We start from the raw sequence: 25255 nt of genomic DNA, 5'->3' as shown, positions 1-25255 counted from the left end.
CTATATTTAAAATCAAAACTTAAAAGATTTTGGGGGGGGTTCTTTAAAAGAATTTCATATGTTCAGCTTTACTCTGTTTTTGTTTCCTGATGATGTTATTTTATTCTATCCCCAGGAATATACATGTCCAAGATGTGACTCTGGTTTTATAGAAGAATTACTTGATCAAGCACCGAGGTAAAACAGCATCATTGTACAGCAATGTCATAACTAGCTTTTTAATTATAGATCCTGCAAGAAATAATGACCCCAAAATATGTTTAGGATTAGGGAGATAATAAACAGATTAGCTGAAAAATTATAATGTAAGTGTAAAACTGTAATCCTGTAGTGGTTTCCTATTATGGGTCTCAGAATCGAATTTGGCAGAGAGTACCTTTGGTATGACTGTATTTTGTGATTTTCCACTTCCCTGTACCTGCCAAAGAAATGAGTAAGCTCTCCGCTGTGTTTGCAAAAATATTAGAAATGCTGAAGTTGATCGAGGTACCAGCTTTGGATTTTCTAGTGCCCTTTTGACTTAGCACACCATAATAACGTTAAGCAGTTACAGAATAACTCACTTCTAAGTTTGCCTCCCTCAATTCCTTGTGCTCAATTTGGGATCATGTAAATTTGATCAATTTGCATGGAGTTTCTGAATGCCAGTCATTGCTCCTCTACCTTTTGTTTTATAGCCCTCTGCCAATTTATCATCCATTCCCAATTTTTAACCCTGAAATCTCACGGCTTTGAGCTTAACTAGCAGCCTTTTGTGTGGAACTTCAACACACATAGAACTTTAATCACAAAAGCAAAATACTGCAGATGCTGGAATAAAAACAGAAAATGCTGGAAATCATCGTCATAGGCAGTCCCTCGAAACGAGGGTGACTTGCTTCCACGCCAAAAAGGAGTTCACAGGTGTTTCAATGAAGGACCTAATATTCCAGGTCCTGAACTACATCGTGAAAGGTGGAAGATGCCTGTGCTTGGATTTTTTTAACATGTGGTGGCCGTTGCACACCAGCCACCACACGGGCTTGACAGAGCTAGGTCTTGATCCAGTGACAAAGATTACCCAAGACTAACTGGAGACCAGCTCTGCTGCACAGACCGAGCGCGCACATATATCGCAGTGTGGGCTGGCCTGTGCTCCCCCTGGTCTCTCTCCTCTTCTGGGCCCCAGATTCACACTCCTCCTGGGCCCCCGGTCACTTCCCTCGACGGACTTTTGCCGCTCCTTCGCCCCTCCTGCTGTGCCTGCCCGCACTGCAATCAGCGACCTGGTTTTGTAGCCATCGCCCTCCTGCAGTGGTATGCTGCTGCACGCTGCTCCCTCCAATGGCCCTGGCCTGATGATGGTCTGGAAATATGCAGCAGGTCAGGCAGCAGCTTTGGATAGAGAAACCGAGTTAATGTATCTGATCGGTGACCCTTGGTCAGAACTGGAAAAAATTAAGAGCTGTAACTCTAACATGTCTTTTGGAAATATATGTACACTACCTAGTGGGGGCTACCACAGTACCCAAATGGTGTTACTTCCTCAAAAAGGTTAGCCGCTTATGCCAGACTCTCCACAGTGCTGCCAGATCCTAGAATGCCCCCGCCCCCCAAAGTATTGCAAGTCCATAATACCCAACCTAGCACGACCAGACTCCAGGCCTCATTCTCAGTGCTGCCAGATCTTCATGGCAGCCTACGAACAGCGGTTGTCTGCGATAATCCTACTTGGTGTAATATCCCTGTTCTTGTAAAACCTTTGACAATGTGAGCAAGATCATGGAACACCAGCTAATAACAAATAAAAATCTTTTATGTAGAGTATAGTTGTTGTAAGCACACTTACTACTTGTTGCACTTTAGCTTCATAGTTTAGTAAATCCTCTGACTTGATCAATGTTTTAGGCGATTATAAATATAATGTGTCAAAGTATAGTTTTGAATAAAAACAAATATGGCAATCATGTCAGTGTTCAAATGCAAGATGTTTGCTTTTAAAGAGGAAAATTTGCAGATTTATCTGGAAATTTTATAAGCATTTGTTCATCTGCAAACTTTCCTCTCCCAACAGCAATTAAACTGTTAACTGACCTCAGACTTATGCCTATTTACAAGACTTTGGAAAGACAGACTGGATAAATACAGTTCCAGGTTAAGAATATTGTACCATATAACCCACAATGCATTATTCTGCTGCTATCATTATAAAACAGCATATTGTCTAACTTACTGTGAACATGGGAGATTGCTAGTATAGGAAAACATTTGTCTCTGTAACCAGAATATATCTGCTAGATGCTCCATGGAATACTGATTCACGCACTTACGTAGGCTGTACTTAATACCCATCTCCATTTTCTGATGGAACAATTTGAGGTCTCTTTACTGTATTTTATTTGAGTACTATCTTGATCTAACATACCCACTGCAAATAATGCTTGACACCAGAAAGCCTGAAAGACAATGTAAAAGAGAATTATTTATATTATGCTGAATTTATTTATTATGAGATTGTGAAATAAGATATTTCCAAATGAATGGCCTAGTTTTTCCGAGAGCTTTGTATTCTGCACAGAATATTAATGCTAAGGTTACTGCATTCAATCTTGCTATGTTCTGGAATACTCTGATCCAACAATTCTGCACAGGTAGGTCATCATCATAGGCAGTCCCTCGTATCGAGGATGACTTGCTTCCATGGCAAAAAGCTCACAGGTGTTTCAATGAAGGATCTAATATTCCAGGTCCCGAACTACATGTTGAAGGGTGGAAGTTGCCTGTGCGTGGATTTTTTTAAACGTGTGGTGGCCGTTGCACACCAGCCACCACACGGGCTTGACAGAGCTAGGTCTTGGTCCAGCGGCAAGGATTAACCAAGACGACTGGAGACCAGCTCTGCTGCACGGACCTAGTGCGCACACGTATCGCAGTGTGGGCTGGGCCCGTGCTGTCCCTGGGCCCTCGCCTCTTCTAGCCCCAAAGTGTAGTCTAGCTCACTGAGGAATTTTACTCTGCATCCGACCTTGAAACCCTCACGGACGAGAGATTATGGATGTTCCTATATTGACAGCTGGATTGTGGTCAGTACAGGATTGTGTAAAACACACAAAGGACTCTATATTCTCCACCGTGTCTCTCACACACAGGAAAAAAAACATTGGCCAGATTTGCAGCGTCTGATTCTGGCCTTGTAGGAACTGAACCACTTGTACCACTTGTTAATGATAGCAAACCAGGACGTGCTCCAAAACCAATTCTAGTTACTGCCAGGAACAGCCAAACAAAGACATTCAAAGTACTCACAGACAACGGCACCTCCGCCCCGCCCCGCCCCCCCACCCCGCCCCACTGTCTGGCAGGCTCACTTTAGTTTCTCACAAGCTGGACACTTGATATTTTTTTACATAAAATTTATCGAGACTTGCAAACAATTGCATGCGTAATCTTGCCAAATGCAAAGCTGGTTCAGTGATGCCGGCCCGCTATCTCTCTAATACACCAGGAAATTACTTTGGTTTATATATATCATTTGTGTATCTTGCAATGTTGGTGATGGGGGTTGTTGTCATTGTCTGATATATGACTGTCCAGCTTCTTCTTAGTGTAAGTTGGTCATCAATGTTCCCCCTAATATATATTTTTTCCGGCTACGCGGCCACTTTTAACGGGCTGCGCGGCCTATTCAATATTTCGCGATTGAAAAGCTGGTGACTGCCTTGCCAGAACCTCCACAAGAACATAAGAAATAGGAGCAGGCCATCTGGCCCCTTGAGCCTGGCCCTGTTATTCAATAAGATCATGGCTGATCAGATCCTGGCCACAACTCCACTTCCCTGTCCTCTCCCCATAACCCTTGACTGACTTATCTTTTTAAAAATTGATCTATCTCAACTATATTCAATGACCCAGCCTCAACTGCTCTCTGGGGTAGAGAATTCCAAAGATTCACGACCCTCATTCCTCCAGACAGTCACGTGGCCACTCAGCTTAGTGGGAACATTGGTCACTGTGCTGACTCTTCTCTGCATTATCAATACCTGGTCAGTGCATTTTTGTGGTGGCAGAAATTTCTGTTCTGTTGAAGCTGAGACTTTTATGCCACCATGAGCTTGGAAAGTATTTGATTTCTGTTTGAGCTGAGTATTTAATAAAACTGTTTAAATTTTGGGGTGCAGTGTGAAGTATTTTTTAATAACCTTTGTGGTCTCATTGTTTTTGCGGACTGGATGCTGTTGTGCTGAGAGTTGATAAATAAGAACATAAGAATTAGGAACAGGAGTAGGCCATCTAGCCCCTCGAGCCTGCTCCGCCATTCACCAAGATCATGGCTGATCTTGCCGTGGACTCCGCTCCACTTACCCGCCCACTCCCCAATGGAGAATGGTGGAGAAAGTAAGTTCGTAATCAGGAAGGGTCTGTGTGTTGAACATAGCTGCAAAGCTTCTAATGTGTTGCTCATACCCGACTTCATTTTCCACTCGTCTTCCCTTTTCCTCACTCCAAAGATAAAAGTTTTTCCATGTAAAAAAAAAAAACCACTTGGGGTGAGATACTAGAAAGCTGCTGCTGCACATCCACCTGTAATGCAAGCATGAGTTTCGACGTTCGGGTGTGGAGAGGAGATGGTGGAGGAAGAGGCCGCGCTTTCTCATGAAATTGATGTAACAGTCGTGGATTTAAAAACTCTGTGTTTATTTTTATTTTATTCAAGTTGTCTGGTTTAGGATCTTGTATGGCTCAAAAAGGTTAATCATTAATAGGCATATAAATAGTGAACTGGTTGTAAGAGGAAGGGTAGGGCCGATTATGGACCAAAATGGATACTTGCACATGTACGCATGGAGGCAGAGGACATGGCTGAGGTGCTAAATGAGTACTTTGTATCTGTCTTCACCAAGGGAGAAGATGCTGCCAAAGTCATAGTGAAAGAGGAAGTATGGAGGTACTGGATGAGATAGAGGAGGTACTACAAAAGCTGTCTGTACTTAAAGGTGATAAGTTACTCGGACCAGATGGGATGCATCCTAGGATGCTGAGGGAGGAAATCGCGGAGGTACTGGCCTCTTCCAAGCCTCCTTGGATACGGGGGTGGTGCAAATGTTACACCCTTGATCAAAAAAAGATGCAAGGATAAACCCAGCAACTACAGGCCAGTCAGTTTAACCTCGGTAGTGGGGAAGCTTTTAGAAACGATAATCAGGGACAAAGTTAACAGTCACTTGGACAAGTGTGGATTAATTAAGGAAAGCCAACACGGATTTGTGAACGGCAAATTGTTTTTTGATGAAGTAAACGAGAGGGTTGATGAGGACAATGCAGTTGACATGGTGTACCAAGTATCACATAAAAAGCATACCAGCGAAGTTGAAGCCCACGGAATAAAAGGGACAGTGGCAGCATGGATGCAAAATTGGCTAAGTGGCAGGAAACAGAGAGTAGTGGTGGGCGGTTTTTCGAACTGGAGGAAGGCATACAGTGGTCCCCAGGCATCGGTACCAGGACCACTGCTTTTCTTTATGCATCTTAATGACTTGGGTATACAGGGCACAATTTCAAAATTTGCAGATGACACAAACCTTGGACGTATAGTGAACAGTGAGGAGGATAGTGGTAGACTTCAAGAAGACAGAGACAGGCTGGTGAAATGGGCGGATACATGGCAGATGAAATTTAACACTAGTGTGAAGTGATATATTTTGGTAGGAAGAATGAGGAGAGGCAATTTAAACTAAAGGATACAATCCTAAAGGGGGTGCAGGAAGAGAGACCTGGGGGTATGTGTGCACAAATCGTTGAAGATGGCAGGGCAGGTTGAGAAGGCATATGGTATTCTGGGCTTCAGAAGAAACATAGAAACATAGAAAATAGGTGCAGGAGTAGGCCATTCGGCCCTTCTAGCCTGCACCGCCATTCAATGAGTTCATGGCTGAACATGCAACTTCAGTACCCCATTCCTGCTTTCTCACCATACCCCTTGATTCCCCTAGTAGTAAGGACTTCATCTAACTCCTTTTTGAATATATTTAGTATAGAAGCATAGAATACAAAAGCACGGAAGTTATGATGAACCTTTATAAAACAGTGGTGCAGCCTCAACAGCAGTATTGTGTCCAATGGACACCGCACTTTAGAACGGATGAGAATTCCTTAGAGAGGGTGCAGAAAAGATTTACGAGAATGATTCCAGGGATGATGGAATTCAGTAATGTGGGTAGACTAGAGAAGCTGGCTGGTTTGTTCTCTTTAGAGCAGAGAAGGTTGAGAGGGAGATTTGATAGAGGTGTTCAAAATCATGAGGTCTAGAAAGAGTAGGTAGAGAGAAACTGTTCCCATTGGCAGAAGGGTCGAGAACAAGAGGACACAGATTTAAGGTGATTGGCAAAAGAACCAAAGGCGACATGAGGAAAAACTTTTTTACGCAGCGAGTGGTTAGGATCTGGAATGCACGGCCTGAAAGGGTGGTGGAGGCAGACTCAATCATGGGAGTTGGATAAGTACCCGAAGGAAAAAGATTTGCTGGACCTTAGGGAAAGGGCGAGGGAGTGGGACTAGTTGAAGTGCTCGATGGGCCGAATGGCCACCTCCTGTGTTGTAACCATTCTATGATTAATGCACCTTCCATTGTGTTCTTTTTGTGTGTTCAACCTGAGTGTTCGTTGTCAATAAGACTAGAACACATGACTACCTGAAGTGATTCTCGTCAGCTTCCAAGCTGACAATATTTTTAATGTTATATTATTGCTGATTGTTTGGGCATTACTGATTTCCCCCCCCCCCCCCCCCCCTCCCTGCTGACTCCTCTGACTCCTCTGAGTCAGCATCAAGTGCTGGATATGATGCTGATCTGCAGCATTTCCTACGGAACTGCTTACGCATTGTAATTGTTCCCCACTAATAAGCTTCCTGATGAGAGGAGAAGCCCAAAATGGCAGATCTCTGAGGGGGAGATGGGCTGAACAACTGTGAAAAGTACTTTTATTAAAAAAAATCATAGGCTTGCCTACGCTGGAGAGGGAAGGAAGTACTTCATAATGATTGAAAGTCCTCCCTATGCTTTCCTTACCCTATAAATAATAATTAAGGTACAGCTAAGGATAGGCTAGTTCATTTAGTCAGTTCCTTTTTACAGAACATGCTGATTATATTGCTATTTGTATGAAAATGAGCCATAAACATTTTTTTAGTGAACGGCTGGCCACATTGAACGGTCATGGAAGCAGCAGGCTGCAACCTTGCAAGGATATTTGCAACTGAATGTGCAAGGAGAATCTCGAATTGTCAATGGATGTGATGACATTTGATGCACAATATGTTCAGTTCTTCTTGGGAACTTTTAGGATTTTGAACCAAACCGAGCGAAATAGCTTGTGATTGAAACTGGTGTTACTGTGTTTACGTTTACATGGACTCTGAATTTAATCCAGCATTTGATACAGACGAAGCAGCCTGCCTTATTGTGCATTAATCTGTAATAGCTAGTTGCAAATTCTTATGGAAACTATACATTATGACATTGTTAATTATGCAATATTTGAAATTCTTGTAGAAATACTGAAAATGGCTCAAGTTCAACACCTTCCACGAGCGACCAGACTCGACAGTTATTTGAGGTTGGTAGCATGATTTTAGCAGGGTTTTAGGTGCATTTAATTACTCTGCAGTGCATAATTATGTTCTTAAGAATGTGTTCTATCGATTCCTAATTTGGTTTTTGATGGAACTACATTTTCAATGAATACTTGTTTGTTTTAACTTTATTAATTCTGATATCAGTTCATCTTGTTTTAGTCCTAGTAAATGCAAAAGTATTAGTTAATATGTGTGTTTTTTAAAAAAAAGTTTTAGAGCATAGTTTAGATCATCAATATCTTATTTTGAATGGATCCGTGGCATAATTCACTTATAAGCTGAGCATGTGGTAGGATGCCATTCTTGCATAGATCTTTACTTCATGTGTACACCACCAACCACTCAGTAAAGGATGCAGCTAATAGCTTTAACTGGTTATTAAACAATACTGTAGTTATTTATATTGAACCATCCAGGACCCACCACTTTACAGGTTTCCACTCCTGTCACAGCACTGAAAGGGCTTGAAGCAAAGTTGCAAGTGACAACTTTTGTGACTGTGACCATAGTGCACTATCCCTCCTTGTCCTTATCAAACTCTCTGCAGCCTTTGTTACGGTCAACCATACCATCCTCCTCCCAACACCTCTTCTCCACTGTCTAGTGCAATGGGACTCCCCTTGTGTTAGATCTCTTAATTTTCAATGAGATTCGAAATCCGGTTGTAGGTTTAAAGTAACTTTATTTTAGCAGCAGCAACAGATCCTTGGCAGAATTCCAGGTCTTTGTTACACTGGCAGCACATGGCTAAAATGGCTGAATTTATACCTGGATCAGCTTACAACTATGAACTCGCCCCCTTTTATCTTATTGGCTCAATTGATTCAACAGTATGAATCTCCTAAAGTCCTGAGATGTCAAGTGTGATTGATGGCCTAATGCATCATGCCAGTTCACATGCACACATCTAACTGCTGTCTGTGTTTCCTCCCAACTTAACAACTTGCTTGTATTCTCTATCAATCCCCCCTTTGATTCTTTCAAAAACTGAATCATATCACTGGTTATACATTCTACAAAATAATTTCATACATGTTAATAGAGTTTCCTTCTAAAATTTGTTGATGTGTTTCGCCACATGTCCGGACTAGTAACTTCCACACAAATTTACACCAACCCAAATTCCATCGTGGCCACAATGAAAGTCTGGTTTTAGTAGGTTAATTAACCTCATTCCAATTTAACCCAAATCAATATCTTAATTCAACCAGTAAACAACCTTCCCTTAAACATAACATACCCCTGTACCACGTACAGACGGTCTGCTGGGACCTGCTAGGCGTCTCACCTGCGGGACAGCAGCTACAGCCGCCTGGTTGCAACAGCATTTAATCAACATAAACAAACAATATAAAAGTAAAATAATTGCAATGAATTAAACCTTCCACCAATTAAGTTCCTATTGAACCTGGCCATTCAGTGGCCCTGCTTCACAAAGTGAATGATGGTGGTTGCTTAAGTTTTTCTACCTCTTTTTGGATATGCTCCGCTAAGTGGATAATTTCTTCGGAGCTATCTGGGATATATGTGCAACATTCAGTTCAGAGTAGGACGCAAGTACCTCCCTTTTCAGCCAGGATGTAGTCAAGGGCCATTCTATTCTGTAGGGCTACTGTGCGGATTGCTACCATTTCTGCATTAATTTTAACTAGAGCCTCAGAGGTATCATTGGCTACCTGTTCCACAATGGATGCCATGTTAATGGATTCTCTTGCCAGTTTGGCGGTCCCATACCCAGGGACCAGAATGGCAAAGAACCTCTCTGTTTCTGTGATAGCTCTTTTAAGATGGCGTAAATGTTCCGACAGGGACTTTATATGATACATATATGGCACAATGTAGGTGAAATAGCAGGATCCCGTCCAATTCTGGGGCAGCCAAGGGTAGGCCTTGTGGCCACACACCCAATAGGTGGCAATGAATGTTAGCTGTTTCTTTGTCATCAACATTCCGGGGCCTGTCCAGGCCTTTCCATCTGTTTTATTCAGAATCCCCGTTACGTTAAGAACTCCCACATCGGCCCAGTGTGGACGGTTCCGTGGCTTGATTACATTATAATTCCAGGAGCAGTTACTATACCCCATATTTTGGCCCCCCCGTTATGTTTCTAATCAGACAGACCGATTCACTCGGTCTTCCTACGCCCGTTGTATTCGTGATTAAAAAAAAATGGGAGTCGTTTGGAGTTATTGTAGCACGGTTGGTACCCCCCTTCAAAGTAAGTCAGATTGTGTCCTGCTGACTTCCATTTAGGTGTCCAGTCTTCCGTATCCTGAAATGCATTTCTGTTTTGTTTTTGATTAATTATCCACTCAGCCATTTCCGAGATAGTCAAGGGAATTGGCCTCAAGGGAATCCCTCCCTTTGAGTGAATAGGAATATGTGCACACACCCAACAACTTGAAATGTTACCTTGTTTGGTATAAATGAATGACATATGTAAAAAAAAAAAAGTATTTACATGTACTCTACTATTTCCCTTTGGTGCAGAAGGTCAGCTAGGAAGAAGTAGGCAAATGCCTAGAATACCTACAGTCAGTAGTACAGTAAATTTATACATTTTGGCAAGAAGTAGTTGTCCTTATCAGATTTCAGCTTCAGTTACGGGTGCTTGTTTAACGTGTGAGGCGTGGATCCAGGCTTTCTTTCCTTGGACTTTAACAGCTGCCTGGGTGGCCAATAACACTTGGTAAGGTCCCTCCCACTTGGCACCCAAAGGTTCTTTATGCAACTTTTTCACACAAACCCAGACTCCCGGGATGATGTCGTGTCCTCCTTCGTGAGGATTACCCCAAGCTGCCGATACTTGTCAGGAAACGGAACTAATAGCATTGGTTCGGTTCTGACAGTATGATAACAAAGTGTCACTCATTAAGTGAACATCAGCTTTCCATAAATCGATAGTTCCTGGCAGCGACATGGGTCTTTTATCATTTCAAACGGGCCTAGACCTGTAATTCTGTTTGGGGTTGCCCTAATGCTACATAGCACTATTGGTAGTGCCTGGGGCCATGGTGTTCCTTCTTGGTGATATTTGGCAAGCCGTTGTTTCAGAGTTCGATTCATTCGTTCTACTTGTCCTGATGATTGTGGGTGATAGGACAGTGTAAATCCTACATAATGTTCAGTAACCTACAGACTTCTTGGCAGACAGCACCTGTGAAGTGTGTTCCCTGATCTGAGTCAATGCTACTCAGGACTCCCCATCGAGGAATGTAATCCTTACACAAGACCTTTGCAGTGTGATTGGCTGTGGCTCTTTTAGTTGGGACAGCTTCTACCCACCTAGAGAATCTGGCGATCATGACAAGAATGTTAGTGTATCCTTGGCATGGAGAGAGAGATATATAATCAACCTGCAGATGCTGGAATGGTCTGACGGGCAGGAGGCCTCAGTTGGGGCATTACCGTGATGGGTCTAGTTATTTTTCTGGCAAACCACACAGCAGTCTGCTACCAGCTGGGCGTGTTTTTTAAATCCCTGACCCCACCAGCTTTTCTGGAACTGTGCCGTCATCTGTTGTGAGGCCAAGTGTCCCCACGAGTGGATCTGTTGGGCTAAAAAAGGCATAAGCGCTTGTGGCTCGACTGGCTTGTCGGTAACTCTTTGTCTCCAGACACCATCTTCACATAGCTTAATTCCTGCCTCAATCCATGTCCATGTTTCCTTTCGGGAGCACTCGCCTTGCATTGTTTGAAGGTCTCATGTCAGAGTCCTGAGTGCTTTCAATCTGCACATCTGTGTTGGCTCTTCTGGGAGAGTGCCTCTGCCTGGTCGGTTAGGGCATTTCCCTGTGCTTCCGTGATATTTTCCTTGGTATGGGCCTTACACTTCAGGATGGGCACTTCCTGAGGTAATTATATGGCCTCTAGTAAATCTCGGACTTCTTTTCCATTTTGGATAGGTGTACCAGCAGCAGTGAGGAATCCTCTTTTCCGCCATAACATACCAAAGTTGTGAGCAACTCTAAAAGCAGAACGCGAACCTGTGTAGACATTAGCTGTCTGTCCTTCTGCTATTTGACATGCTTCTGACAGGGCCTGTAACTCGGCCTGTTATGCTGACGTTCCTGAGGATAAACATCCTTTTGCCACTACCTCATATAAGGTTGTAACTGCCCATCCTGCTTTTCTGGAACCATTGTCAGCAAAGGGGGAACCATCTGTTAACAGGATGAGGTCTGGGTTGTGCAGAGGTTCCTCTGCTGCTAAGGCTGCTTTTTCTCTTTCTTTTAAAATCTCCACGCAGTCATGCTCTTCACATTCTCCCCCCTCTTGCTCCCTCGATTCTGACATTGGGAGCATAGTTGCAGGATTAACCGGGCTGGCCCGGACGATATGGAGATTAGGAGCTTCCAAAACTGATGTCCAGCGGGTCCATCTAGCTGCCGTCACTTGAGACATTCTATTCATAGACAGCAAAGCGTGTACGATGTGGGGACACTTGACAATCAGCTTTTGGTCGAGGACTAGACCCGCAGTGATCATTACCGCTCGACATGTAGCTTCCATGGCCCTTAGGCAACTTCCCCATCCGAGGGCTACTACATCCAGTTTTGCCGAATAATAGCCAATAGGTCTTTACCGATCCCCATGTTCTTGTGTCGGTATAGCTGTCATGTATCCTTCTTTATCATGTACAAACAGGGTAAATGGCTTACCACTGTTGGGGATTCCCAGAACCGGTGCCGAACACAAGGTCTTTTTCAAACTCAGGAATGCCTCTTGCTGTTCCTTAGTGAGGGTGATGGCTTCTTTAGAGGCACGTTTCCCCTTTAAGACATCATTCAATGGCTGAGCAAGCTGTGTGAAGGAGTCAATCCAATTTCTGTTAAAAGTTACACAATCCCAAAAAAGACCTTAGTTCCTGAATAGTGGTGGGTTTTTTAGCAGCCTGAATGGCTGCAGTTCTATCCTGGGTAAATTCTCTCTTTCCTTGTGAAATCTTTTGTCCCAGGTATACAACCTCTTCTTGGGATAATTTGTGCTTTGTCGATGCTGGCTTTATGTCCTTTCAGCCAAAGGTGGTCCACCAGAGCTCGTAGATCTTGTTCATGCTGTTCTTCCGTGTTTGAAGCTAGCAGGATATCGTCTACATATTGGATGACAGGGGAGGTAATTCTCGCAAATGGCTTTGTAAAGCCATGTGGAATACTGTAGGGCTGTTGTGGAAACCCTGCGGTAACCGGGTCCAAGTATACTGTTGTCCTTGGACAGTAAAAGCAAGCCACTGTTGAACCTCCGGTGCCAGAGGCACCGACCAAAATCCGTTGGCCATATCTATAACCGAGAAATATTTATGTTCTGATTTGAGGGCATTAAAAATGGTGGAGGGATCTGCGACCAAAGGAGCTTTTTGATCAATACACTAGTTAGCTTTCCTATAATCGATGGTCAAACGCCAAGTCTCATTAGATTTCTGTACCGGCCACATGGGGCTATTGGAGGAGCTATGTGTTTTAATAAGCACCCCTTGTTTCTCCAATTGCTGAATAACAGGTAGGATTCCTGCGACGGCAGTTGGACTGATGGGATACTGTTTAGTGCATGGAGGCTTCGTCCCGGTAAATGACACAGGCTCCATCTGGAGTACGCCACAATCATTCTTATCTTTAGCCCATATTGGGTGTTCCTTCCATTCTTCTTTCTTCAAAGTTCTAATTGACCATGTCACCCGACCATCCTCGAAATGCAATGATGAATCTACTTGGATTAGGACGTCCATTCCCAAAAGGGGTTGATCTACTGGGTCTATCCAGACGGGCGTGGTTAGTTCATGTGGACCCAACCCTATAAGCATCGGTGTTGTCCGTTTAATTTCCTTTTTATGGCCCCCAACTCCATAGGCTGTACGTGCCCTACCATCCAACGGCAAAGAGTCTCCATATTGTAGGGGTAAGCATGTTAATTCTGCCCCTGTGTCTAAAAGGCAGTCCACATCCTTATCGCCCACCCGCACAGTTATATATAGCCCATCTCCCCTTCGTTGTATTAGTGCGAGGAGAGGGGCCAGGGTGGGCTCTAATCGTTTTTTGCTATCCCAAGTAACTCTTTCTGTTGTTGTATTGTCAGTCGCTTAAATGCTTCCATGAGGTCGTTATCTTGTGACAAGCCTGGTTTGTTGGCTGAGTGGTATCCCTGACCACGTCCTCTTCCCCGGCCATGACCTTGCTGTTTCGCCCTGCATGTCTTGGCCCAGTGACCATCTTTCCCACAATAATGACATTTTCCGGATAATTTTCCTAATGACTGTTTGTTTATTGGAATCCTGGGATTTCCATCCCATAGCCTGCACAGCTCCGACTTTATCTCCCATATCCCTATCTGATTGGTTACATCGATCCACCAATGCTGCAAAGGTAGTTCCTCTACCTTCCCAGTCCGGTAACACTACCTTAAGCATTTTGGACAGTTCTGGCTTTAGACCTGCCACGAAAATTGCTTTCAGGGGTCCAAACACTTGTTCATCCATTTCCTCATCCGTATGATTCATACCCAAATGTTCTAACCAAGTGCATCTAAACCACTCGTCATACTCCAGGACCTCCTCTGTTCCTTTCTGTTGGCAGGCTGCAATTTTTCCCCAGTCTGTCTTAGCTGGACTGAAGGCTTGCAGCCAGTGTTTAATCACATCCCATCCTGCGTTTAATTCTTGCTCATTCTGCCCCAAAGCTGCTTCTACCTTGTCGTACAATTTTCTTCCTTGTGTTTTTGGCACCATTATGGTCAAAATTTGCACTCCGTCCCAGGGATGCAATTGCTCCCACGTTTTCCCTCCCCCTTTCTTTGGATTGGACAACTCCTTGGACCATTTATCAATTTTCTCTGGGTCTGCCGGATCATGAACTAAGTATTTTGCATACACCCTTTTCTTCATTTTTTTGGTTCCGTCCTCATCCGCAATATCTCCTGATTTGACTACAACTCGTCTTTTTTTAAACTGGGCAAAGCGCACCCCTAATTCTTCATCCTCCGACCCTGTATCGTCGGAGGACTCAGAATCCGTATCTATTCCTTGGGCATGTCTTCGGGTTTGCGCTTTTAATTTATCCAAACATGGGTACCCTGGGAATTGACCGATACATTTTCCTTTTCCTATTACTGTCTCTTGACCTAATGATTTTTTCCATTCTTTAATTTCACCTTTAAGATCTTTAACTTCCGCTTCCAGCTTTTCAAGTTCAAGTTTTTTCTGTCTTAGTTGTTCACAAACCGCTTGCAATTGGTCCTTTGTACTGGTCAGGTCCCTATCATGTTGGGACCGCGTCATGATTTAATTCCGCTGTCTGATCTGTCCCATAACGGCTAGGGACCATCTGGTTCGTTCTTTATTTTTCATATGGGTCATTTTTCTCCAGACCCTTTTGATCTCGTCCAAGGACCATTGCCTTTGGAGGTACCGTACTTTTGTTAGATCTTGATACAGGTTTTAGATAAGTCGAATTGTTGCTCTATGTATTTTTTCAACTATTGGAGGATTTCATCTATCGAAACCTCAGGTGGAACCCGCCCACCTTTAACAGTTGTAGGCAATTTTTTGCTCTTGTCTTCTGCTGCCATTGTACTGATTTCTTTACTGGGGTCTCGAGTCATAGACTTTCCAGCCAGGTCAGTGGGTCGGTAATTAATTAACTAACACACCGCCGAATTTAGACCGTCTATATGGGACCTCGAGCCGACTACCAACTGGAGGGTTCGCAAACCGGAGGCTTTTGGAATCGCGTAGAGGGGCGGGTGAATTTAGACAATTGACTGAGGATTTTTATAAAGAGGAATCCTTACCTCAGTATGTAGGTCCGATATCCAAAATTCAGTTTCTTCCCTCAGCGATCCTGTTCGTGACGCCAAAATTGTTAGATCTCTTAATTTTCAATGAGATTCGAAATCCGGTTGTAGGTTTAAAGTAACTTTATTTTAGCAGCAGCAACAGATCCTTGGCAGAATTCCAGGTCTTTGTTACACTGGCAGCACATGGCTAAAATGGATGAATTTATACCTGGATCAGTTTACAACCAAGAACTCGCCCCCTTTTTATCTTATTGGCTCAATTGATTCAACAGTATGTGTTGTTAACAGCCTAAAGTCCTGAGATGTCAAGTGTGATTGATGGCCTAATGCATCGTGCCAGTTCACATGTACACATCTAACTGCTGTCTGTGTTTCCTTCCAACTTAACAACTTGCTTGTATTCTCTATCACCTTGCTTGGTTCGTCACTTACCTATCCAGCTGTAGTCAGATCATTTCCAACAATGGCTTCTCATTCTGCTCTGGTACTGTTCCCTCAAGTCCCCCAAGGATTTATCCTTAGTCCTTCCTTTTACTCAGCTACATGCTGCGCCTTGGTGACATCATCTGAAGACATGGGGCCAGGTTCAAAATGTATACTAATGTCACTCAATTCTACCTCACCACCACTTCTGTCAACCCCTCCACTGTCTCTGTGTTGTCAGACTGTTTGATAGCCAATCTTGTTGGGAAGACTGAAGCCATCATCTTCAGCCCTTGCTACAATCTCCACCGATTTCATTGCATTGGCTCCCGTTTACAACACCTCACATTTAAAATGCTCATTCTCGTGTTCAATTCCCTTCATGTTCTTGCCCCTCATTATCTCAGTCACCGTCTCCAGCCTTACAACACTACCAAGAACTCTCTGTTCCTGCAACTCTGGCCTCTTGTACACCTGAAATACCTTTGCCTTAACCATTGGCAGCATGCTTTCAGCCATCGAGGTCCTCAGCTTATTGAAATTACCTCCCTAAACCTCACCACCTTCCTCTGCTCCTTGAGACCCTATTTAAAACCCACCTCTGACCAAGCCTTTAGTTATCCTTCCTAATATCTCTTTTGGTTCATTGTCGCTTTTTGTCTGATTGTACTTCTGTGCTATGCCCTGGAGCATTTTTCTATGTTAAAGGCACTATATAAATTCAAGTTGTTAAGCCCAACAAACTTGATGGCCAGATATTTATCTTGGCGAGCATTCACAAACTACCACTACGTAGCCGCGATAGACGAGATTCCATGAGGTTACATAGCAGCTAACAATCTTGCCACCAACCAAAGATAAATGCCGTGGCTTACTGGTCGTTTTGTTTAATACTCTGGGGAACGACACTTAAATTCCAAAGTGCAGTATCTCATCTTACTGATGGCAGTCAGTGATCTAAGACAGTCAGAAGTTAGTGGGCATAATTAAAACCGACCACATTAATGAGCATGAATGAGGCATGTTACCTAGCTAATATAGTCTATTGAATGGCAGATCATGGGTTGGTAGCAGTAAAAGTTGTAACATGGAGATGAAGACTAAAAAAAAGTTGTCCAGGTATTACTGAGGAAAGAACAGAACTGTTATTTTAGTCCAAACAGTTAATTTAAATTTAAATACCTGTATACCTATTTTTGGAATGATATTGACACTACAAAACACAGAATGATGAGCATTACCCATGGACTAAGAAAATAAACATAGTTTCTAAAATTCAATGGTGCAAAAAAATAGAGGGTGATAGTGCCAGATCCTTGAGCAAAGACTAAAGCATAGCTGTAGAATGCAGGCACAGATTTGTGATGTGCTGTCCAATGTTCCCTCTATTTTTTTCTGGCACTGCGTGGCCTTTGCATTGAAAAGCTGGCTGCTTGGGATCCCTGGAGCGTTGCGCAGTTTATGGGGAACGTTGATGCTGTCTATTGATGGGAGGACCCTTCACCTGGTGTTCGATCATGCCTAAAGTAAGAAGGCCTACAACAATCCACCAAAGCCACATGTGACAGATGCTGACCCTTCAGGAAGCCCAACACTACCTCAAAGCTCTCTGGAGGAGGATATGCATCTGTCTAAACAGGCCATTTGTTTATTGAGGCCCAGTTGCACACCGGAAAGTCAATCTGTGCACCACACTTATCTCCAGCAATTGTCTCCTAAATTGCCCAGAATGCTGTTTTCAGGATGCCTGTGAAGACCTATCCACACACGTTCTGGGTTAGCATCCAGTTCCATGCCTTGTGTTGGTTTCTGATCTAAATGTTCAACCCAGTGGAGGATGTTTTGAATTTGGGTCTTCCCAAAGCTTGGCAACTGGTACTTTGTAAATTTTGAAAGTGAAACCATAATTTTAGTACCTCAATCAAGTGTTTTTGTTTTTTCAATCTCATTCATAAGTGATAATGTGGCAAAGCAGAACTTCCATTGATAGACATACTTCCAATTTACCCGAGTTATCTTCATTTATAGTTATTACTTTGGGTTATAATGAAAAAGATTACACTTGGCTTGGCAATAAAAGTTGATATTTTACCCGTAATTCTCTATTGTTGAAGACTATTTTTTACTTATTGTTTCAGTGCCACCTTTTCTCCTTGCATTCCAGTTAATCACACGTAGTTTATGGGTAGAATGGAGCTCTTTGTATGTTGTTTGTTCACATTCCAAGGTGCAGCTGTAATAGTTTGTCATGTTTAGTCGCACATGCGCTGATGGCCTTCGGAGACTTACTCTCTTTGTATCACGTAGAGGATGTCTTGACTTGAGCCAGTTATTTCCTTCATGTAACTGTTGCATTCTTCCATGTCTTAAAATATGCACTCAGAATTCCACACTTACTTAATGTAATGCAAAAGCTCATTGCGGAGTGCTTCCACTTGTGGGGAAGAGCAAAACTAGAGGCCATCAATACAAGATAGTCAGCAACAAACCAAATAGGGAATTCAGAAGAAATCTTTTTACCCAGTGAGTGGTGAGAATTTGGAACTCGCCACAATCGAGTGATTTAAGCAAATTGCATTTCAAGAGAGGCTAGATACTCATGAGGGAGAAGGGAATGGAGGGTTATGCTGCTAGAGTTAGATGAGGAAAGACTGGAGGAGGCTCGAGTGGACCATAAACGTCGGCATGGACTGGTTGGGCCAAATGGCCTGTTTCTGTGCTGTATATCCTTGTAATCCATGCCACATATCCAATGTGCACATTACACTGTGGCTGTTGTACTGCTCACATGGCGGATAACCCCCAATATGGACTGGTTGGCCGAGTGGCCTGTTTCTGTGTTGTAATTTATGTGTAACTTAATAGTATTAGTGCATGATGCCACCAAAATGTATCAACGTGGTGCACATTTTTAAATGACGTGTTTAGAAAAATATTTAAAAAGACTTTCATTGGGCCCAAGTTTCCACATGCGCCTAGAACGGCGCAGTCCCGATCTGGACGCCCGTTTTTCGCGCCACAAAGTGCGCATAAAAAAATCCTCGGTATTCTCCACCTACTTGCAGGTCCTTTGGCCCTCGGCGCAGCCAGCACGAGCTGTGGGGGGGCGGAGCCAGGTCCCGGCGCTGAAAACAGTGCCGGGACCTCTGCACATGCGCGCTACAGTGGGCACGCAAGTGCAGTAGCTCCAGGCGCCGAACTGTGTGGGAGGGGCCCGAAGCACGCAGCCCCTAGCCCTGGCTGAATGGCCTCACTGGGGCTGCGTGAATAAGGCTCCTCCCGCGGCCAGCTCCTGCTCCCCCCCCCCCCCCCGACCAGACCCGACACTCGCTCCCTGCACCCCCCCCGCCTCCGGACCAGACCCGACACCCTCTCCCCCCCCCCCCCCGCCTCCGGACCAGACCCGACCCGCGCTCCTGTTCCCGCTCCCCGACCCCCCCGACTGGACCCAACCCGACCTGTGCTCCCGCCCCCCCGACCCGACCCCACCCCCCCACTGGACCCGACCCAACTCCCGCTCCCGGACTGGATCCGACCTGACCTTCCCCTCCTCTCTCTCTCTCTCTCTCTCCCCCCTCGCTTCTTCCCTCCCCCCTCGCTTCTTCCCTCCCCCCTCGCTTCTTCCCCCCCCCTCTCTTCTCCCCCCCCCTCTCTTCTCCCCCCCCTCTCTTCTCCCCCCCCTCTCTTCTCCCCCCCCCTCTCTTCTCCCCCCCCTCTCTTCTCCCCCCCCTCTCTTCTCCCCCCCTCTCTTCTCCCCCCCTCTCTTCTCCCCCCCCTCTCTTCTCCCCCCCCTCTCTTCTCCCCCCCCCTCTCTTCTCCCCCCCCCTCTCTTCTCCCCCCCCCTCTCTTCTCCCCCCCCCTCTCTTCTCCCCCCCCCTCTCTTCTCCCCCCCCCTCTCTTCTCCCCCCCCCTCTCTTCTCCCCCCCCCTCTCTTCTCCCCCCCCCTCTCTTCTCCCCCCCCCTCTCTTCTCCCCCCCCCTCTCTTCTCCCCCCCCCTCTCTTCTCCCCCCCCTCTCTTCTCCCCCCCCTCTCTTCTCCCCCCCCCTCTCTTCTCCCCCCCCCTCTCTTCCCCCCCCCTCTCTTCTTCCCCCCCCCTCTCTTCTTCCCCCCCCTCTTCTCCCCCCCCCCTCTTCTCTCCCCCCCTCTCTTCTCCCCCCTTCTCTTCTCTTCCCCCCCCCCTTCTCTTCTCTTCCCCCCCCCCTTCTCTTCTCTTCCCCCCCTTCTCTTCTCTTCCCCCCCCTTCTCTTCTCTTCCCCCCCCTTCTCTTCTCTTCCCCCCCTTCTCTTCTCTTCCCCCCCTTCTCTTCTCTTCCCCCCCCTTCTCTTCTCTTCCCCCCCCCCCCTTCTCTTCTCTTCCCCCCCCCTTCTCTTCTCTTCCCCCCCCCTTCTCTTCTCTTCCCCCCCCCTTCTCTTCTCTTCCCCCCCCTTCTCTTCTCTTCCCCCCCCCTTCTCTTCTCTTCCCCCCCCCTTCTCTTCTCTTCCCCCCCCCTTCTCTTCTCTTCCCCCCCCCTTCTCTTCTCTTCCCCCCCCCTTCTCTTCTCTTCCCCCCCCCCTTCTCTTCTCTTCCCCCCCCCCTTCTCTTCTCTTCCCCCCCCCCTTCTCTTCTCTTCCCCCCCCCCTTCTCTTCTCTTCCCCCCCCCCTTCTCTTCTCTTCCCCCCCCCCTTCTCTTCTCTTCCCCCCCCCCCTTCTCTTCTCTTCCCCCCCCCCCCTTCTCTTCTCTTCCCCCCCCCCTTCTCTTCTCTTCCCCCCCCCCCCTTCTCTTCCCCCCCCCTCTCTTCTTCCCCCCCCCCCCCCCTCTCTCTCCCTCTCTTTCCCCCCCGAACCGACCCGACCCAACCTAACGCCACCTACCTGTAAATCTGGTGCTGGGGACGGGCCCTGCCCGAAGTCTCGGGCCGGCCCGTTCAGCCTTCGGTCCCGAAAGGCCTGCCTGAAGCACTTTCACACAGGTAGGAAGATGGTTTATTTAATCTTTTCTTTGATTATAAATGTTTATTCAGGTTGGATTTATTTGTATAATATTTGTATAAGTATAAATAAGGATTTATTATAGAATTTAATGACTTCCCTTTCGCCCCCACCCCCCCACCCCACCTCGTTCTGGACGCCTAATTTGTAACCTGCGCCTGATTTTTTAATGTGTAGAACAGTTTTTTTCAGTTCTACAAAAATCTTCACTTGCTCCATTCTACTTTAGTTTGGAGTACGTTTTCACTGTGGAAACTTTCAAATCAGGCTTCAGTGGCCGGACACGTCCCCTTTTGAAGAAAAAATTCTGTTCCAAAGTAGAACTGTTCTAACTGACTAGAACTGCAGAAAAAAAAATGTGGAGAATTGCGATTTCTAAGATAGTCTGTTCTCCACCAGTTGCTCCTAAAAATCAGGCGCAAATCATGTGGAAACTTGGGCCCATTGTGTAGATTAAGGCCTAGTTGAGTATGACTTGTAACTGCAATAGAATAAGGCATGCATTATTCAGGAATTGCAGTGTAGCTAAAGTTATTTGGATCTATCCTAAAATAATTAGTCATAGTGTGTTTGTTCCATCAGTGTAAAAGATTTAATCTCCCGGCTAGTGAGTGCAACTTAACACAACAAGCTGGTTTTTAACCACTTGAAGGAAACAATGTCTTCCGTGTGCTACTTACAGCAAAATTGGATACTCGTTCTTCTTGCAAATACTTAGAATTTCATTACTGATAGGGAAGTGAGGAAATCTCCCCCGTGGTGGTAAGTCCTCCAGTTTCCTCCTGTTACCTCCTGTAGTTCTGTATTTTTCTCTCAGCCCATTTGGAGTAAGGTTTCTCAGACTGATATTTACTGTGTACAATGATCTCTGACCATTCAGTTTCACCCATATCTACAGTATAATATTTGTTCGTAAAAATTCCAAGCTCTGATTGCTGTTTTGTTCTCGGTGGGGGGGAGGGAGAGGATGGTGATTTCAAAGAAGCAATACAATCCTTTTGCCTTCACCAGTGCATTCGGCTGTTTGTATCTTCACTCATTTTCTTTTGGTGCAAAGAAAATGATGAACTTATACAGTTGCCTGTTCAGATGTTACCATAGACATAGTTGAAAATATCAAGGCAGCCAGGCACTACTCTTCACTGTACACAATGAAAATGCTGCCACTTGGCGATCTGGTAATCTGCAGAAAGTTTATTTTGCTGTGCCTCAGACTATTGAGTACAATAATATTTATCAAAACCCTTTGCTTACTGAAGGGACGAGGCAGAAGCAGATGAATGCTCTAGCTAAAGTTTTCAGCGACCAACATTTTGGGAGGGAGAAAAGATAACTTTGTAAAAGGGCGCCATCAAATTAAGGATGGACAAGCTAGTATGAATGACTTAAAAATCATGTAAAAGTGATCATATGTTTACCCCAAAACACTGCAAGTTAGCTGTAAGAAAACCTAATTGTGCTCCTATCTGTTTAGAAGTTTAGAGACTTTTAAATCCCCAAGATCAAAAGCTGTGGTGGTTTAATTCTGTGCTGTTCTAGAAATTAACTAAGTATTTACATGTTATGCTTACTTCCTTCCTCATTCCATTTTTCCAGTAACATTGGAGAGTTACATATATCATTGTATTCGTGTCCCAGTGGTTATACTGAGATGCAAGCTAAATATGTGAATCTACATGGCTATCTTAATGGAGCTGCTGCAGTCAGACTGTTGTCAGCGGGGTGGTGGGGGAGCTACACACACTAGGGCATGCAATACTGTAAAGGACGTAATGAATGGAGATTGGTGAACGCAATTAGTTATTCTGTCAGAATAAAGCAGCATCCATCTGAATCAGTGACAGAATAAAACTAGCCTGAGGTGGGTTGTCTTTTCATCGCTGCTGATTTTGAGTGTATGAATCCGGCTGAATACATGTGCATTCCGAAGTTCAAACAACTCCGTATTACAGTAAATGTATAGTGCATCAAAACGGAATGTTCCAAGTTTGATCCCTGGTCTGTGTTTAAGTTAATTTGAACAAGGGTTGCAGCAAGAGTATTCGAGTTAGCCTCCGGTATTTGCTCTTGATTTCTATTTAGTGACCTCTGCTCAAAGTGCACTTGTGTGACCATCTGGTAAGGACAGAATTGCATTCACCTACAAAGACCCTTCCTATTGAAAAGCTTGCTAACGCTCATTAAGATTCACACATGAATTGTAGCCATTTGGGTGAGATAGAAAAGGGGGACCAGAGTCTGTGGAACTATGCCCCAGCACAGAGGTAAGATCTTTAGGAGCGGTAAAGGTTGGCAAAGAAGCGACAGTTTACACTGTACGTACACCTCCTAGAATACTGTTGAAAAGTGGTGAACGTTTACCTCAGAATAGCATAACTGCTGAAGATCGCTACCGCACTAAAATAGGTGCAGATTTTAGATCAAAGGAAACTGATTCTGGATCCATGTTTCTCCCATGAGTAGAAGACAAGTGCGTGCTGGGTAAAAGCCAAAACACAGACAGTAAGTATTACAAACATACAGTATCATGCAAAATGGATTTAGCTGTGAAGCTCTAAATTTCATTGCAAGAGTATTTAACGGAAGGACCAAATGCTTAGTTGTAAACATCAGACTCTGTTCGCGCCAAGTTTAACCCAGAAGAAAGCTTTATGCTGCTACCAAATGCAAAAAGAAAAATGTTTTGCTCCAATGCTTTTAGATATATTTTTAAGAATTTTTAGAAATGTAGATGGAAAGGCATAGTTTCACACTTCCTTCCGACTGCAAAGGAGAATATTAGGAGTAAGAACACAGTCTATGTTTACAACTAAGCATTTGGTCCTTCCGGTAATTACTCTTGCAATGAAATTTAGAGCTTCACAGCTAAATCCATTTTGCATGGTACTGTATGTTTGAAATACTTACTGTCTGTGTTTTGGCTTTTGCCCAGCATGCACTTGTCTTCTTCTCATGGGAGAAACATGGATCCAGAATCGGTTTCCTTTGATCTAAAATCTGCACCTATTTTATGTGTCTTGTATGGGTTAATGTGCTCAGGATTAACAAATAAACCCTAACTCTGGTGCATAATTCACTGAAGGACACATGGGCTGCCCAAAACATTCTCGTGTCTTTTCTGAAAGTTGAAAGATGAAAAACACATCTATGATGGACCAATGTGTGTCGAACTACTTGGTCAAATTATTCATGGATTATTTAACCCAGGAACTAACAATATTGCAAGATACTGAATCAATACAGTACTTAAAAACACAATTGGAATAAGTCCATAAGCGTTTAAAATGCCACTTTTAGAATGTATTTCTTGCTGGTAATCACAAGATTTTTGGATAAAATTGTCAGACTTGCCAGATGTGATAATCTAAATGGACAATGTGAACTTTACCTTTTATCTGTGAAGTTCAGATTTCCTGTCACAACTATGGAATATAGGAGCATGCTCTAGTACTTTGACACCTTTGGACTGCACATCATTCATGATAATCTGAATGATGGATGATCAATGTAATATAAACCAGGTATGCTCCTGTCTGGTTTTTGAATACTTATTGATGCCTTGACCATTTACAATTTACTGAGCACCTAGAACAAATCCCCCTATATCCTGACTTATTTCTAGATCAACCACCTTGGCCTTGTTCCATAGACAGCTAGTCTCCTGATCTTCATTTTAAAGTTAGGTAAGGGAAAATCATTTTAACTTTAGCTATTTCAGAACTCTGTGAAATAAAATACAAAAATCTCTCGTAGCATCTTGCATTTTTTTGTAGCAATGGAATTAAAAGTGTGCATTCTGAACACTGTCGGCATTTTAGATTGAGATGCTGGTTTAAATACTGTAGGGCATTTAGTCTTCGGATTTTGCTTCCCCTATTTCTGCTCCTCTTTCTCCTCCCTCGACCCCCTCAGACTAGTTTATTTTTTGGGGGCGGCATTGCACAGAAACCAGGTATTTGCCCTGCAAAGAGAAAAGAGAAAATCTAAACCTCAAGAGGCCCAGGGGAACATTACCTGACTACTTTTGGGACATGGATTAGGGAGGACCAAAGGGAACATTGCAAAAATGTGTTTTTTTTTTTAGTGACAGCCAGAAAATGTTTATCCCTAATCTTTCTTTTAAAATTCTATTTACTCCAGGGTTTAGATCAACACTTGCTTTCCTTACCGCAAGGAAGCTATGGACAGTTTACATTTGGCATTTTGGATGATCCCTTCGATCCCTTTTCCTTTGGGGCCAACCAGACCTCAGAAGAAAACCGAGAGTTTGAGAATAGGAGGGAGCAGCGGGAACACCAGTCGCGGCCACGATATAGTTCCAGGCAACCCAGAGCACCCCGCTTCCCATCACGGCGTCCTTCATCACGAAACGAAGGAGTGCCAACTCTAGAAGGGTAGGTGTAACTCTGAAAATTTCAGAGTTCAACAGAGAAAAGAAGCTCGCTTACAATATGAAATGCTGACT

General features: G+C 44.4%; 1 protein-coding gene across 1 annotated transcript in view; it reads left to right on the top strand.

The window, feature by feature from the left end:
* rnf126 (ring finger protein 126) overlaps nt 1-25255 on the top strand; it is a 79172-nt gene that overhangs the window by 22255 nt on the left and 31662 nt on the right. The window contains exons 2-4 of the mRNA XM_070859711.1: nt 116-177; nt 7529-7592; nt 24931-25184. Of these exons, the coding sequence (XP_070715812.1) occupies nt 116-177; nt 7529-7592; nt 24931-25184 (380 nt within the window). The remainder of the gene's footprint in view (nt 1-115; nt 178-7528; nt 7593-24930; nt 25185-25255) is intronic.

Source organism: Pristiophorus japonicus, chromosome 18 (assembly GCF_044704955.1).
Source record: "Pristiophorus japonicus isolate sPriJap1 chromosome 18, sPriJap1.hap1, whole genome shotgun sequence".
Taxonomy (NCBI): domain Eukaryota; kingdom Metazoa; phylum Chordata; class Chondrichthyes; family Pristiophoridae; genus Pristiophorus; species Pristiophorus japonicus.
The sequence above is the reverse complement of the archived record's forward strand: the minus strand, read 5'-3'. Positions and strand labels throughout refer to the sequence as shown.